This window comes from Macaca nemestrina, chromosome 19 (genome assembly GCF_043159975.1).
Source record: "Macaca nemestrina isolate mMacNem1 chromosome 19, mMacNem.hap1, whole genome shotgun sequence".
NCBI lineage: Eukaryota > Metazoa > Chordata > Mammalia > Primates > Cercopithecidae > Macaca > Macaca nemestrina.
This window is the reverse complement of record NC_092143.1, coordinates 7,423,104-7,439,934: the sequence shown is the minus strand read 5'-3', so window position 1 is coordinate 7,439,934 and position 16,831 is coordinate 7,423,104. Positions and strand designations below refer to the sequence as shown.

The 16,831-nt window shown below is 36.6% G+C and overlaps 1 protein-coding gene across 7 annotated transcripts in view; it reads right to left on the bottom strand.

Moving 5' to 3' along the window:
* The window catches only part of LOC105489347 (neuropilin and tolloid like 1), a 126,394-nt gene that overhangs the window by 86,404 nt on the left and 23,159 nt on the right, over positions 1-16,831 (bottom strand). Inside the window, exon 5 of one of the 7 annotated variants that reach the window (XM_071085186.1) lies at positions 16,354-16,674. The exons of the other annotated variants lie outside the window; for them this stretch is intronic. Coding sequence (XP_070941287.1) covers positions 16,658-16,674 — 17 coding nt within the window. The 3' untranslated portion in view covers positions 16,354-16,657. Of the gene's footprint in view, positions 1-16,353; positions 16,675-16,831 lie in introns of those variants that run through there. 7 annotated transcript variants of the gene reach the window in all.

Genomic DNA, 16,831 nt, shown 5'->3' with positions numbered 1-16,831 from the left:
TAGAAATTGAAAAACACAATCATTACAAAGAAAGAATGGATTGAAGAAGATATTTTTAAAGACTTAGAATTAAATGGTAGCGCAAGGCACTAGATAAGATCTAAATAAGAGAATAATCATACCATCTACCTTGTTCATGAAATTTAAGTTTCAAAACATTAAAAATGCACTTTCCTCAAGCTGATCTATAGACCAACCAAAATCTCAATCTTTATTTTCTTAAAGAAACTTAAGAAGTTAATTCTCAACTGTTTTGAGGATGAATAAACAGACAAAAATATCTAATATACTCCAATCAGTTATTCAATCTTATTATGGTATTATGTATCATTATTGTCATTACTGCTATGATAGCAGTTTTACTATCTTAACAACTTTACCTGGACACCCCTGGCATTTTCTGAACACTGTGAAATTCAAATGTATATTTAAATGTATATCACATTAGGTTCTACAGTAGCTGTTAAAATAGTTCTATGCTTGGTTTACCCCAAATACATGTTTAAATTTTAGAATGCAAGCTAATTACTTGCTCTTTTGCCAAAAAAATAAACTGAAAGAATATGGAATAATAAGAACAGAATAAAAACTCTAAGTAACAAAATAATATTTTGGGGGCACCTCTTAAATGGAGGGAGGACACCGTTCACACTGGTGCTCTAAGCTGGGTGTGTGAGACAGAGCTGCTCTTTCTTTCCTGTTCTATCATATCAGTGCATCTCTAAAGGCAACACACCACATATAGGTGTGAATAATGTCTTGTTCTGGCTTCAGACAAAACTGCATTACCCTAGAACTGACTCAAGTAGGTTGGCACACTTCTGAATATATTCGCAGTGTTTCCATGGGGGAAAATAATAAACTTCACTCATGAAAAGAGACACAGACTCTTGATTATACAAATAAAGGTTCAAGATAAAGGGATCTGGAGTGGATCATAGTGTGTGTCTGTGATTGCCCCAATTCAGGCGCCCACACCTACCCATGTGGCTGAAATACGAAGGAAGTACTAAAAAAACCTATGGCTTTATCATCATATAGGATCATGCATATAAGCCGTCCACAGCATAGAGGAAGCGGCGGCACAGGGAAGGAAGCAGTCCTCCCAGGAGACAGGAACAGCAGTGCTATCTTGGTGCCGACTTGCGGGAGTGGGCATGGTGCTAACAAAATTGGCAAAAGCACTTGAGGCTGCAGCCACACACTCAGAACCCTGGACAGCGTCCAAACCCCAGAGACGGGTTGGCAGGGCGGCCAGAACTTCAGACACATCACTAGCGCCACATGTGTTTTCAGAAAAAAATTTGTGAGCTCACCTTTGCTGGGCGGTGAAAGGGACCAGGGCATCTAAACAAGGAGTCCACAAAACACGTACAAATGACAAAAATAACAATGATCATAAGGTCTGAGGGCTGGCGTACAATTCCTCAATGAACAGATGTATTACAGAAGACTGCCAGAATTTTTTAGGAGCAGCCTTTGGTATGGAGGTAGGATGTGGTGGGGAGGGGATGGATTTCTCCAGGTACAGACGAAGCGTATGAAAATCTGTCTTAAGGCTGATTCCTAGTAGAACTGAGTCTTGCATAAAGCAACAAAAGATGAATTTTAACCACCCCCACTTTGACGGCATTTTCCCTCAAATTTACCATCTCTTCTTTCTTAATCCTTCCATCACAAGATTCCTTTCACAGAAAAGGTTTCCGCAAGATGATGCTACACTTATGGGTTCCAGTTGTTCGGTTTTTATCCCCTATTTTCTTCTCTGAATGTTGAGTTTTCATTTACCACTACAGGACAAACTGTACTTGATAGTGTTATCAATTACGCCTTCTGCCTGCAAAATCTTCTTGATGAGGTGCTCTATTCTACACATCACAAAGGACTTTGATTTAAATATGTCTCTTCCTCTTGGTTTTCAAGACCCCCCAACCCCACTACCTTATATTTCACTATGCCCTGCTGGCCAGCCATTTCAGTATTTATTTCTGGCTCCTCAAACAACAGCCCATCTATTCCCTTGCCAGCAAACCTACTCAGATGTTCTGTCTTCATCCTTCTCGATATTTCTTCGCTGAGCAATACCATCCACATCCATGATTTCTACCACCACCTCCACGCTAGTGACTAACACATCTGATTCCACAGACCACATCCTCTTACAATGTAAAATCCTATTCAACAACTGAAGCCACAGCAATGAATGAAAATGATCTATTTCTTCATAGAATTACAGTCTGGTGTGTCAGATAAAAGACACTGGGTTAACTCCACTTCCATATCTCAAAGGTAACTCAAATGAAAGAGGTAGTCATGTAACTCACTGTCTCTTCCTTCAGACAATCAGACAGCATATGTTACAAATTTTAACATCTCTATAATTCTGAAGCTGTATCTCCCTGTGCATATTCAATGCTACCACTAGTACTTTAACTCACCTGGACATCTTTTATAGCTTCCCAACTCATCAACAATTCCACTCTCTCCCAATATACTTTTTATCTTGTGATCCAATGGTGATTCTATGTCTCAAATGTGATAATTTTCATATGTAAAATATTTTGGCGGTTTCATTGTTTCAAGACTAAACTCAATTAGATTAGCATACAAAACACTCACATACATCTTGTATAACTTTTCCAAACATATTCCTCATTATGCTTCTGTGCAAAGCTTTTATTTCACGCAAACTAAATCCCTTGCAATTTTTCAGGTGAAAAAGCAATACCAATATTTGCCTTTAGGTATTGTAGTCATAGAGTTTAGAAGTTCCCTTTCATGCCTTCTTCCTAGATAACTCTTCTAAGTGCTTCAATATAAGCGTTGGTGTTGTCTCTTGAAAGTGTGATTCTATATTGTAGCATAGTTTGAGTTAAAGGCCCTTACTTCCTTAAAGTGATGTACTTATCTTTATTATGACAAAATCACATGGTACTCCCTATCCCCCTAAGTAGGATGTAAACAGAGTCTGATTTTCAATTATTTGTTACTTCTACTGCTTAGCGCATTAGCAAATGAATAATTGATAGATGAATTGGATGATATATTCAAAATTCCTGCTAATTTTCCAATTTCCTAATTCTTAAAATGTGAGGCCACACAAAATACTTTGTAATTCTTAAAAAGTATAATAAAAAATCACCCTAAAATTTATTTAAAAATTCCAGAACAGCACTTTAAAAAATTTAATATGACTCAAAATATTTTGGGAAAAACATTATTACTTGTAACAGTTAGTAAATCGCAGGTCTGAAATTAGAGAAATGTGCATTACACTCATGCAAATCAAGTATTTTCCCCCCTAGGTGATATAAACACTTCAGATTTTATCTACCTACATTTATCTCTCAGGAGGAACCACTTCTGAATAATACTGCAAAAGAATTAAAAAGTAGCCATGTAGTCCTCTTTAGATTTTGTTAACCCATATATTGCAATAAGCAGATCTTAGGACTCTGTCTCTTGAGCTTCTAGGTAACATCTGGTAGTTGATGTATCTAAGTCCTGTTACACAACATTTTCTGGCTTCTTAGTGTCATCCAAGGGATTGATGTGTGACTAGACTAACCTAATTTATTCTGCCTGCTGCTCTCATTTATACAGGCTGCTATTAATGGATAGGCTGAAATGTGGTTGATTACAATGCACCTTTTAGTACCAAACTTTATAGTGTTGAGGTTTATATGCATATTTTCACATGTATAGTAGAGCAGTGTAATAAACATACAGATTTATACACAAATTAATCACAATCATGTTTTCTGAACAGATACACCTTATAAAAATTGTCTCATAATTTATATAGTGTAGAATTCAGGCTTCTGTTTCCAAAATTCATGACATTTTTAGAAGGCTATGTAAGTGTCTCCTCTAATGCTCTTCATATTCTCAACACTCAATTGAAAAATGGGTCATAAATTCAGGAGACGAACTGTAGTCTCCATACAGCTCTAACCTATTACTTTTGTGAACTCAACTTAACTACGTATGTATGTTATTTAAATTCTCTGTAATCATCAGTAGAACTGGAGGAAACTTTGACGCATCTGATATTGATACATCCATATAAAATAGCTTTCCCAAAATATGAATTTACCGTTTTTCACTGCCAAGCTGTTTGAGTCATAGATATTTCTGACATTTAAGCACTTCACCTGGTTAAATCCTCCTACTTTAGATCTGTACTTGAATGCTCACATTTCAAGAAGACTTTCTCTGACCTCTAGACCATTAAGTTCTTTTGCTGTATTCTCTGATGTCATCCTACTTTCTCCATCATGACCCCAAATGTTTTATTCTACCTTAAGGTTGCATTTGCCACTAAATTACAAGCTCTGTCTTCTTCATTCTAATTTGCCCTATTTTGAACCATGCTTGCACCTTAATACTTCTGAAGGAAAATTGGTTTAATAAATGAATTCTGACTCCATTACTGTCTCTCACCAACTCTCTGATGCTCAATGCTTTCCTGACTCTCACGACCTCCCTGACCCCAAGCACAGGCCCGCCACGTTGCTCAGACTCTCCTATCATCTCGGGTTCTCAGGAATGGGGTGAGAACCAGAAGAGGATATGACTCACTGACGGCATGGAATTTTTGCCATGCGTGTATCTGCTGACTTTCAAAAACTGAAAAATTAATGCCTTCTTTGGGGGCCTACTAAAATAATCTTCATTTAAAAACAACTGTGTACAACTGAAGACACAAAACGTCCCTGCACTAAACAGCTGTTGCAGCATCCCCACTCAAAACATTATTATATATCTCATTAACCGATTCAATTTCTTTTTTAAAAATATGTATTTTCACACTTACGACTTCTACCTCTTTAACACTCCTATGGTAAAATTAGCAAGTCCAAAGTGAATACAACATTTTAACACCCAATCTTCAAGAGGCAGATATATTTTCACTACAGATACTTGTTCTATTATTTAAAGAAAGGCTTAGTTGTATTACTTGTATTATTGTCTTGGCAGACTGTTAAAAATCAATACTCTGGTATTTAGAGCTTCTAACAATCTTCTGATTTATAAAGCATTTTAATATTTTAATAAAATACAACATGTATACATAATATATTAGTGTACTGTAAAATATATATTAATTGCAAAATAAGGTTTAACTATCCTTAAAATGATAATATTAACTATCCCTACAATAATAAGATTAACAGACAAAATTTCATAAATGACAAAACTATTGTTTAACCAGTTACTTTTTAGAAAAAAGGAAAAGAGACATTAAATAGGAAAAGGTTTAGAAACTAGATAATAAATTTAATGAAGAGAGTATAAGAAAATCTCACTGAAATTTTAAAAGAACACAGAAAAATATATCTGGGGCCAAACACCAATTTCATTTTTAAATTATGTGACACTTAAAAACATTAATCAACTATTCTGAATATTAATTACTATATATAATATAAAAGCAATGAAAATCATGCAGTAATCTATTTCACAATGCTATTACTCAGATCCTAGTCATGTTGGAGCTACAGGAAATTTATGTTTAAAATTAGTTGATTCATTAATGTATTTTTAGTTCTTCGGTCATCATCAGCTTTCTCATGGAATGGGAGAATAATAATACGCTATCTTCAGCTTTTACTGTTTGATTGTTTGAGCAAAATGTGTTAAATATATGTTAATTCCCAGTCAGTGGCGATAAGAAACTAAAGCAAAACTTCTCAGCTGAATAATTCACAATATTTTGTGGAGGGAGGAGACTATTACAATAAAAAGACTATAATACAATAATCAATTATATAAAATATTATATAATTATAATCTTTTAATATAATACATAAAATAATATAATTTAATATAATATTATATGAAATGATATAATATAATATATAAAAAGATTATAACACAAGAAGTCGCTCACATAGAAGAATAGTGAGGAAAGGAATCCTGGGGAAGATTAAACCTTCATCTGAGTTTCAAGGTAGGAGTTCGAATTTACTAAGTCGGAATATGTGGCAAGCTTTCTCCAGAAAGATTGAGCAAACAGTATTTTCAAGGGCACAACTCATGGTGCACCCGGAGGTCAGCATGTGTGCTTCAAGATGGTGTTAGATCAACGTTCTGGACACCACGGCATCCAGAGATGGGATGATGGAGAAGGAGAGATCATGAAACACTCTGTAGATCCTGCTAAGGAGTTTGCCTTTTATTCTGGAGGCAAAGAGGTAATTAAAGTCGTCTAATTAGACCAGTATATGATCAGGGAAGTGAACTGCAGGAAGTCCACTTTAATAGCTGTTTGGGTAATACAGGAGGGACAAATCCAAAGTAGGAATCCAAGTTAAAACTCCTGTTTATTCTATTCTAGTAACCCAGGTATGAAATTAGGAAAGCCTGAATTAGTGCTGAGGTAGAAAGCTAAGACACAGATTCAAGGAATAATTAGAAAGCCTTTCTGAAGGATGTAGAGGTGAAATAAGAAGGAAGAATGATGGGCATTTCTACAGCTCATTGTTTGGTGGACCCATTGGCAGAACCATTACTCCAAAGATAAATGTAGAATCTTACAAAAATAGTGATATTCTTCAATTTGAGGAAGAAATGGGACATGCACGTAAAAACTGCAGTAACTTGAGAAATAAATGGGTGAGAAGAAAATAACACTTGATGTGTATTCTTCCACATGTCAACATTATAACTAATGTTTGGAAAACACATATGACTTATGGTTACTTCCTTAGAAATCCCACAAGGTCGTGAGAGGAAAACAAATAAATATGTAAAGAGATAATTACAACTCGATGTGAGAGGGCAACCAGAAACATGCATACCTGTTACAGTGAGAACACTGAGACGGGGCAGCTTCTTGGCCTGGACAGAGGAAGAGGGAAGGGGTAAAAGGAACGGAAGGACTCAAGGAGCAGTATTCAGGGAAAATTCCTAAAAGAAGAAATTTCTCAAGTAGGCCACTTTCCAGTACTTGTATTTGAGCACACACCGCCTTCTTTTACAGCCCAGACGTGCCCTGCTGCTTCTCACCTCTGAGCTTTTGCACAGGCTGTTTCCACTGTCCAGGGTGCTCCCCCTTCCTCTGCCAGCCCATGATCCACCATTCTTCTGCATGGTTGACTTCCATCGACCTATCAACCTCGACTTGAAGTCTCTTTTTCAGGTAAGTCTTACCCTTATCTCATCAATTAGTCCAGGTACACTTGTCATGCTCTCTTTACACATTTTCTTCTTCTCCTTTAGCCCACTTATTGTAACCTTAATTAATGACTTAAATATGTGACTTAACATTTCTAACTAAGGTCCTTAAGACTGAGGTCCACATTGGTCTAGATATTCTTGGTCTAGATATTCATTGTGTTCCCAGTACCCAGTACAGTAGAACCTTACATAGAACAAGTATACAATATTTATCTGATTAATAAATGTATAAATAAATGAATGAGTTAAGAAAGACATCCCAGGCAGGGTAAACATAAACCAAAGCACAGAATATTTATATTGCAAATCGTTTTGCATGAATGGAGGACTTGTTTTAGAGGGAGGATACTGAAGGAAGGCTGGTTGTACAGACAGGGACCAGAGTGTTAAAGCCCTTGATTGTCATGGTAAGAAATGGTATACTAAGCTACTGAGATATTTTAATCCAGGGATGAATACAATCAGATTTTTGTTTCCTGTATCTCTGATCTAACTCTGCTGCATCAATACAAAAGATGTTTGAAAGAAAGGAGATAGCTATTAAATTTGACCAGATGAGATACTGGGTACGAAAACAAATGTAATGCCTGTAGGAATGGAGAAAAGGAAAAGCACATGAGAAGTTTTAGAATGCAGATCCCCCAGGAGTCCATGATTGACTGAAGATAGAAGGAAAAGTCAAATATGTTTCATATGATGTGGACTTGAATTTCTGTGTAAATATTGTGCTAATGTTCAATAAATCAAGATGTATTATTGTTCAACAGAATAATAATATTCTGTTGTTCGCAAGAGAATACTGTGCTATTGTTCAATAAACAGGAAAAAAAACTTGTGCTTAGGGTATTTTTCAGAATGTGGCATTCATTTGGGGACCTGGGGCCAATGAGTTTAAGTTTGGACATCATAAACATGTGCAGGGTACATCTAGGGAATTCCTGGTACATAGCTCTGAATTCTGAATTGAACTTCCATAGAAAATGCAGTAAGAAAAATAAGTGAATGCCAAGTGGTCTGGATATAAGTAATCATTGCATTGGTCAGTAAAATAAAAACTGAGTCAAAGTATTATTCTTCCTTACTGTGACAATAACTGTGACTAAACCTAATTGATCGTTTTGATTTTCATCGGAAGAACGGCACAGAAGTTAACAGCAACGGTTTACAGTCAGATTGCACAAGACTGAAATTTTTAGGCTGCAATTTTTAAAGTGGCTGATTTGAGGTCAAACTTTCTTAGCTTTCCCAGGCTCCTATGTTCTTATTTATAACATAGGAGTATAGTTATATGTAAATGATTTACTGAACTTATCTCTATGGTATTCAAAGAATAATAATATTACTTTATTTACAACTATAGGTTTTGGGTAATGTAGAATTTCCTTTTCCTTGTCCTTGAATGAGAGCTTGGGGGGATCCTATAGGTTTTCAATTCCTAAAAAACAAACCACCACCACCACCAACAAAAACCTTTTAAGACTCACTTTCTGATAGTAAAGCTGCCTAAGAGCCAAAAGCCACACCAAACATTGTCCTCCCCCATCACCATCCCCTATGACAGAGATCTCCATGAGAGACCTATGGAAAGATAAAGGAGACAAGCCTGTTCTCCTCCTTCCTGCTTCCCTCACCCCTCTCATCTTCTGCAACTCCCTGGCTAAGAAAGAGGTTAAAGACCAAGGAGAAGAAGTTTGTACCTTTAGCTGGTGATATTTGTGGTTAACTCTAGTCTTTAGATGAATACATTGTGAGTGGCAGGTATTTACATAACGGTTCTCACTCAGAGGACATAGTTTTGTGAGCACTTTGGACTCCTTCCTGACCAATTCTCTTTGATAATCTTAAGATGAGTCTTGTGACACCTCTAGGTTTCATCTTCCTGATACGCCACCTGGATGGGCAGATTCTTTCAAGATGGTTTAACTTATGCATTACTGTTAAACCAAGAGGTGGTAGTACAGGCTTGACTTAGTGCTTCCTGCACACTTCTACTGCCATCCCAGGCTCCTCCGCCCAGACTCCAGCCTGTGAAACTTTTCTAGTGAGAAGTGGGCATCATTCCCTTTCTTTGTATGCTTCTAAACTCTAAGGTATGAACTCTCTTGCTGCATTGTTCCAGTGCATCTTGGTGCTACTGGTTCTCTTAGAGAATCCCTAGCCAGGATAAAAATGCTTTGACTCTAAGACTTCGTAAATTTCAGTTTTTCCATTTAATAAAGGCTGCTGGAAAGTTAAAAGTAAAATTTGAAGCACAAACTCATTCACTTAAATTTTATCCAAAAGTGGTCTTTAGAATTTTAGGAAGTCGTTTTTTATTTTTTATTTTTTCCTATTTCTCTCAACTGTAAAGTTTTCATTAAAATTTTGAAGCAACAGGGAAAATTAAATTCTGCTATACCCATAATAATTATTCATCTTTCAGGATTGTTTTAGAAGCTAAAAGAGATAAAGCCTAAATGATCTAAAAAGATTTTGCCTGTTGTATTATTTTCCTACCGTACCACTAAGCATTCACAAGCACATGACCTTTAGTAAATCTAAACTGTCGCTTAATGTCAAAAGAAAGTCACTAAAATAAATGATCAATTCTTATTTTTATCCCAGGGCTGTTGTTAAGAACTGGGTATCAAGGAGAAATTCTACTGAGTATGAAATGAAGAATCTGAATCCCTGTATGAGCAAAAAGAAGCAACGCACAATTCAAAGTTATAAAGAGTGGGTTTGGATATTAGTTGTATCAATGTGCATAAGCCACTTAACTACTCCAAAATGTGAATGATTCATCTACAAAACAGGAACACAGGAAAAACGATACAATTTTGTTTTGAAAAATCAAGGAATAAATGTTCCTAAAAGCAGTTTTAATGGAATAGTGAACGATTCTATAATCTTAAAATATTGAAGCTGCAACACTCTTGGATGACAGAAAGTTCTATGCACCTCTTCGATAAACAGAGGTCTAAGTGGCTAAAGGACTCCTAAGGTCACATGAACAAGTTCTTGATCCAGGGCCTGTCAGTACATGAGTTTTGAAGGTGAGATAACTTTCTCATATTTCAGTAAAACTCTTCGTTTGCCTGTAAAATGCCTATTTCTTTTAACTCTTGTCACATGAAAGGTGCGGACACCCTCCCCAAGGTATAGAGTGTAGAGTAATATCTACATGAAAGGAACAGAAAAATGGGAAGAGGCAAACTTGTCCTGTGATCCAAATTTTCAAGCATGTTTAAGACATGTTACAAGTTTTTTGTCTTAAATTTAACCACAGCCCTTTGTATTTACCATAATTATATTTTCTGTTTGTCTGCTGCTCCTGGAGAACAGGGGCAGACTTTGTATCCATTGCTTCCAGTGCCTAATATACAGTAGGTCCTCAATGAAGATCCAGTGAATGAATGCATGTACTATAGGAGCTAAAGAACACTGTGATGATGTCGGTCAGTTGCTTCTGCCTCTCTGTAGCTTGTCTTATAGTCTAGAAGTATATCCTCCACATTTAATTCCTTCGAAACCAGTACAGTTTTCACTCTTTGCAAATCCTCATTTAAAATGCAGATTGCCCTAGCTGGAGTGAATAAAAGTCCTCATTATGTAAAATTCCTCATCAGTAAGGATTGGTTGACAGGGACATTCTCCAGTGAGGACACTAGCTCAGAATAATATCTGCATGATTGAGACACCAGATAAGATTCTGAGGTGAGAACTGAGGATAAGGAATGCCTGGCAGACAAGTGAGAGAGTGCAGAAATGGAAGCTTCCCACGGGCTCACCACAATTCCTCCTTTCCATTTGCTACATGCGGGCAGTTACGTGACCTACATCAGAAGCCATCATCCACATTATCAGAGCACTAATTAAAGGCAAACAAACATTGCAACAAACAAATCGCTGACTGCCAGTCAGGTATCTCACATTTCAAGGACCATCCTTCCAACGATATGAGCGACAGGAGAGCAATTACTGAGGATGATTTATAAAGATCTTAAAAAGCCTGTTAGTAGCCTAGAGAAATTTTCCACAAAATATGCATTATATAACCCAACAGGAAATTTGAATTTGCTCCAACAGGAAACTCAGAGATTAAAAAAAAAAAAAAAAAGAACTTCTTGGAAATTGTATTCTTAGACTTAACCAACCATTCAGATAAAAGATTGTGGCTGAAGTTTAAAGTAAGGTGAAGTAGGGTAAATTCCCTAGTGAGACCAGTCAGTATTTGTTTTAGGGATTCAGGTAGAGTGACCGACATTAGAAATGATCACAATAGTACAGTAAAGAAAATCTTAGTACACACTAAGCAGAACAGGGGAATGGCAAGGATCAAATAGTTAAAAGTAAGGCTGTCAACTACCGTTTGCAGAGTGCCACTAATCCATGTAGTCTTGGGCGCTCTACTATGTAATTTTCAAAAGAGGGAGTTCTTTCTTTGCCCCTATTAGCAGTATAAGCCTGAAGAACAACAGGTGTTTATTTAACTGCCAGGTTTCTGTTTTGGTGATAGCTCTTCTTCCAGCTATTGTTTTGGTCTTCAGGGGAATGGAGAGGAGGAAGCTGAAGCCAGGCTGATGGCCAGACTGTGTTTAAAATATATATATATAGGAAATGTGTTTTTTGGTATTTGAAGTAATTACCTAACCCAGGTTCTTGAGAAACTTGAGCAAAATTTGCATTGGATCAATGACTTTGCTATTATATTTGTGTTTTCTGAGATGGCAGGATGAAATGGCTTTTGAGACCAGTCTATCAACAGGTCCACAGCGAGAGAAGAAGCTGCATGGGATCCTTTCGAACAGGTTACACTTACAGAATCGTATTTAATCATTGAGAAACTCGATCAAGCAGTATAACAAGCAATTGGCAGATGAGAAATCAAGCTCAGAAAGGCCATTTTGGCCAGGTGCGGCGGCTCATGTCTGCAACCCCAGCGCTGCAACCCCAGCTGAGGCAGGTGGATCACCTGAGGTCAGGAATTTGAGACCAGCCTGGCCAATATGGTGAAACCCCCACTCTCTACTAAAAATGCAATAATCAGTTGGGTGTAGTGGTGGGCACCTGTAGTCCCAGCTACTCAGGAGGCTGAGGCAAGAGAATTGCTTGAGCCCTGAAGGCGGAGGTTGCAGTGAGCTGAGATTGTGCCACTGCACTCCAGCCTGGGTAACAGAGTGAGACTCTATCTCAAAAAAAAAAAAAGTCACCTTATTCTCACTGATGGAGCATGCCTGAAATGGCCCAATCACCGGTAAAATCCATCTTACTTTCCAAATCTGCTTTCCTTTATCTGCTGTGTTTGTTTTACTGTGTCACATGCTCTGCCACCTGCCAGCAACAACTACACCAGGAGCTTGTGCCACTTCGAAATTCATAGTCAAGGAAATGTGACTAAGAAAAAAGACATTTAGCTCTTTCTGAAATTTAATGACTAGGTAAAGCTGAATGATGCTATTTTTCCACTTAGTAAAACAAACAAGTAAAATGTATACAGAAGTTTCCCGAGAGGGAGGGAAGATATCTGCACCATATTTGCAACTTTTCTGTCAGTTTAATATTATTTTTAAATGAATTGTTTTAAGGTACACAAAAATGCAGAGTAGTGCCTGTGTGGGGAAATGTTCAAAATAAAGAAGGCTGAAGTCATTTATTACCTCAGTATTTGACACTGTTATTCATTTTTTTCCACTAGTTGACAACATATGGATTGAGAGAATTATTTGCCTACCATAAATATTATATATTATATGTATACATATATGTGACAACAAAGAATATTATTGTTATGAGTTTCGAATAAACTCGTGGAATATAATTTATAAGCACTGTTATTGCTAATATTATTATTTTTGATGGCTAATATGGTGATGGTGATGATGATGATAATGATGATGATGCCACCAATGATGAAGTCAATAATACCATAATTAAGGTTTTTTAAATCCAGGGGGAAATTTTGACTTAAATCATGATATAGGGACAATTATTAATGTTGTATCAAAGATGTTAAGAGCATAAAGCAAAGATAAATTTTAGAATCACTGAGAACAACTGAAATCCCCCCAATAAAATCACAAAGATTGAACAAATCGGTGTCTTTGAGAAGTTAAGCCTGAAGCCAATAGGCATTTACTTGTGGACAAAGGGATAGCTCAATGCGTGAAAATATGCACTTCTGTGTTCAAATCTCAGCTTTGCTAGAGAGATGAATCTGGGTCCATCATTTAAACATTTTAAGTCTTTTAATCCCAAATAAAGATGGCAATAATACCTCATAGGTATGCTGTAAAATAAAACGAAACAATGCATACCAAGTGCTCTGAACAATACTTGGCATATAATAAGATCTCAATAATTCATTATTTTTATTAAGATGAATTTCTTATAATGGGATTTTTAGAAAGCAAAAATCACTGCCTAATTATACCATTATTTCATTTGAATTAATTTTGAGTGCCTAATTTATCACATATTATTCTGCTGGACAATTTTATGGGTAAATCTGGGAGAGGGTGTTTGAATCTAATAAAGAAAACCAAACATTTTTGATCAGAAAGAAGTTATTTTTGTAAATATGTAGGATATATGTATCAAAAATACTTTCCAAAATATTTTACCCGTTCTTATGCCAATCATTTAAATTGTAGTCAATGCTCATTAATATTGCTAACTTTACAGTGCTATGGCTTGCAATTGCAATTAGTGTAAATCCTAACAGAATCAAACAACAGATAAAGGAGTAAAGCAAATATTGTCTAAATGACAAGGAAATAATGAATAGAAAAAAAGTGACTCTTTTCTCTACCACCCTCCTTTTTAACACCTGAACCAAATATATTTCCACAAATCTTGCAGGATATCTGAAATCATCCTGATAATACAGATACTATGATATTTTCAAAAGTAGGTAGAAATAAATGAGGCCATTCCTAAAAGGAAGCATGACAAAGTTATAAAGGAAAAAAAATGAACTACTAATCCAAATATTACTGTAAGATTTGGTCATTTCAAATGCAGTGTAGCTCATGTGTACCCTTGTGCCTTTCCAACACAGACCAAGAAATCTCCTTTTTTGGTAAACAGCCTCGGGAAAGTAGTTACTGCCATAATTTAGAGAAAAAAAAAAAGTCCCTCTGTAGGAGAAGGTTGCAAGCATGGGACAAAGGAAAAACTCTTCCCTTACGTTAAAATATAAAACGTACTTTTAGGGTCAGTCTACCCATCCCCCCCAAAAAAATGATGCCAATTGCTAACTTGCTAAGATTGTTTGTAGATGAGAGGCTACGACTGAATAAAACGTAAAATTCCAAAATATTGTTTGTAAGATAAGAGGCTAGGACTGAATAAAATGTAAAATTCCAAAATACATGACACTGTGTTCTAATTTGCTTAGATAAGAGTATTAGCTTGAACTCACATAATGTTCTATTTTATTTTATTTTATTTATTTTTTTTTCTTTTTTTTTCATTTATTTATTATTATTATACTTTAAGTTGTAGGGTACATGTGCATAACGTGCAGGTTTGTTACATATGTATACTTGTGCCATGTTGCTGTGCTGCACCCATCAACTCGTCATTTACATCAGGTATAACTCCCAATGCAATCCCTCCCCCCTCCCCCCTCCCCATGATAGGCCCCGGTGTGTGATGTTCCCCTTCCTGAGTCCAAGTGATCTCATTGTTCAGTTCCCACCTATGAGTGAGAACATGCGGTGTTTGGTTTTCTGTTCTTGTGATAGTTTGCTAAGAATGATGGTTTCCAGCTGCATCCATGTCCCTACAAAGGACACAAACTCATCCTTTTTTATGGCTGCATAGTATTCCATGGTGTATATGTGCCACATTTTCTTAATCCAATCTGTCACTGATGGACATTTGGGTTGATTCCAAGTCTTTGCTATTGTGAATAGTGCCGCAATAAACATACGTGTGCATGTGTCTTTATAGCAGCATAATTTATAATCCTTTGGGTACCCACCCAGGAATGGGATGGCTGGGTCATATGGTACATCTAGTTCTAGATCCTTGAGGAATCGCCATACTGTTTTCCATAATGGTTGAACTAGTTTACAATCCCACCAACAGTGTAAAAGCGTTCCTATTTCTCCACATCCTCTCCAGCACCTGTTGTTTCCTGACTTTTTAATGATCGCCATTCTAACTGGTGTGAGATGGTATCTCATTGTGGTTTTGATTTGCATTTCTCTGATGGCCAGTGATGATGAGCATTTTTTCATGTGTCTGTTGGCTGTATGAATGTCTTCTTTTGAGAAATGTCTGTTCATATCCTTTGCCCACTTTTTGATGGGGTTGTTTTTTTCTTGTAAATTTGTTTGAGTTCTTTGTAGGTTCTGGATATTAGCCCTTTGTCAGATGAGTAGATTGCAAAAATTTTCTCCCATTCTGTAGGTTGCCTGTTCACTCTGATGGTAGTTTCTTTTGCTGTGCAGAAGCTCTTTAGTTTAATGAGATCCCATTTGTCAATTTTGGCTTTTGCTGCCGTTGCTTTTGGTGTTTTAGACATGAAGTCTTTGCCCATGCCTATGTCCTGAATGGTACTACCCAGGTTTTCCTCTAGGGTTTTTATGGTATTAGGTCTAACATTTAAGTCTCTAATCCATCTTGAATTAATTTTCGTATAAGGAGTAAGGAAAGGATCCAGTTTCAGCTTTCTACTTATGGCTAGCCAATTTTACCAGCACCATTTATTAAATAGGGAATCCTTTCCCCATTTCTTGTTTCTCTCAGGTTTGTCAAAGATCAGATGGCTGTAGATGTGTGGTATTATTTCTGAGGACTCTGTTCTGTTCCATTGGTCTATATCTCTGTTTTGGTACCAGTACCATGCTGTTTTGGTTACTGTAGCCTTGTAGTATAGTTTGAAGTCAGGTAGCGTGATGCCTCCAGCTTTGTTCTCTTGACTTAGGATTGTCTTGGAGATGCGGGCTCTTTTTTGGTTCCATATGAACTTTAAAGCAGTTTTTTCCAATTCTGTGAAGAAACTCATTGGTAGCTTGATGGGGATGGCATTGAATCTATAAATTACCTTGGGCAGTATGGCCATTTTCACGATATTGATTCTTCCTATCCATGAGCATGGTATGTTCTTCCATTTGTTTGTGTCCTCTTTTATTTCACTGAGCAGTGGTTTGTAGTTCTCCTTGAAGAGGTCCTTTACATCCCTTGTAAGTTGGATTCCTAGGTATTTTATTCTCTTGGAAGCAATTGTGAATGGAAGTTCATTCCTGATTTGGCTCTCTGTTTGTCTGTTACTGGTGTACAAGAATGCTTGTGATTTTTGCAATGTTCTATTTTAATATGTGGATATCTTATTAGTTGGAATTTTGTACTTAGTTCTCCAATAAGCTCCCCTCTCCACCTTCCCTGGCCACTGTTCTCTGTTTCAGTTCTAAATATCTGACATGCTCACAAAGGTATCTCATTGTTCCGTCTCTTGAAACATCTTTAAAAGTGAACAGAACATTTTTCATTCTTTTATTTTTCCTGCAAAATATATGACATTAACCAATCACCAAATTACTAAGAACAGCAGCCACAGTCATTTCTACTTCTCTTCCTCAACACACAGACTTAATCTCACTAAATTTTATTGATAGCAAGTTTCTTTTTTCACGACATTGTCACAGACACTACTGTTAAC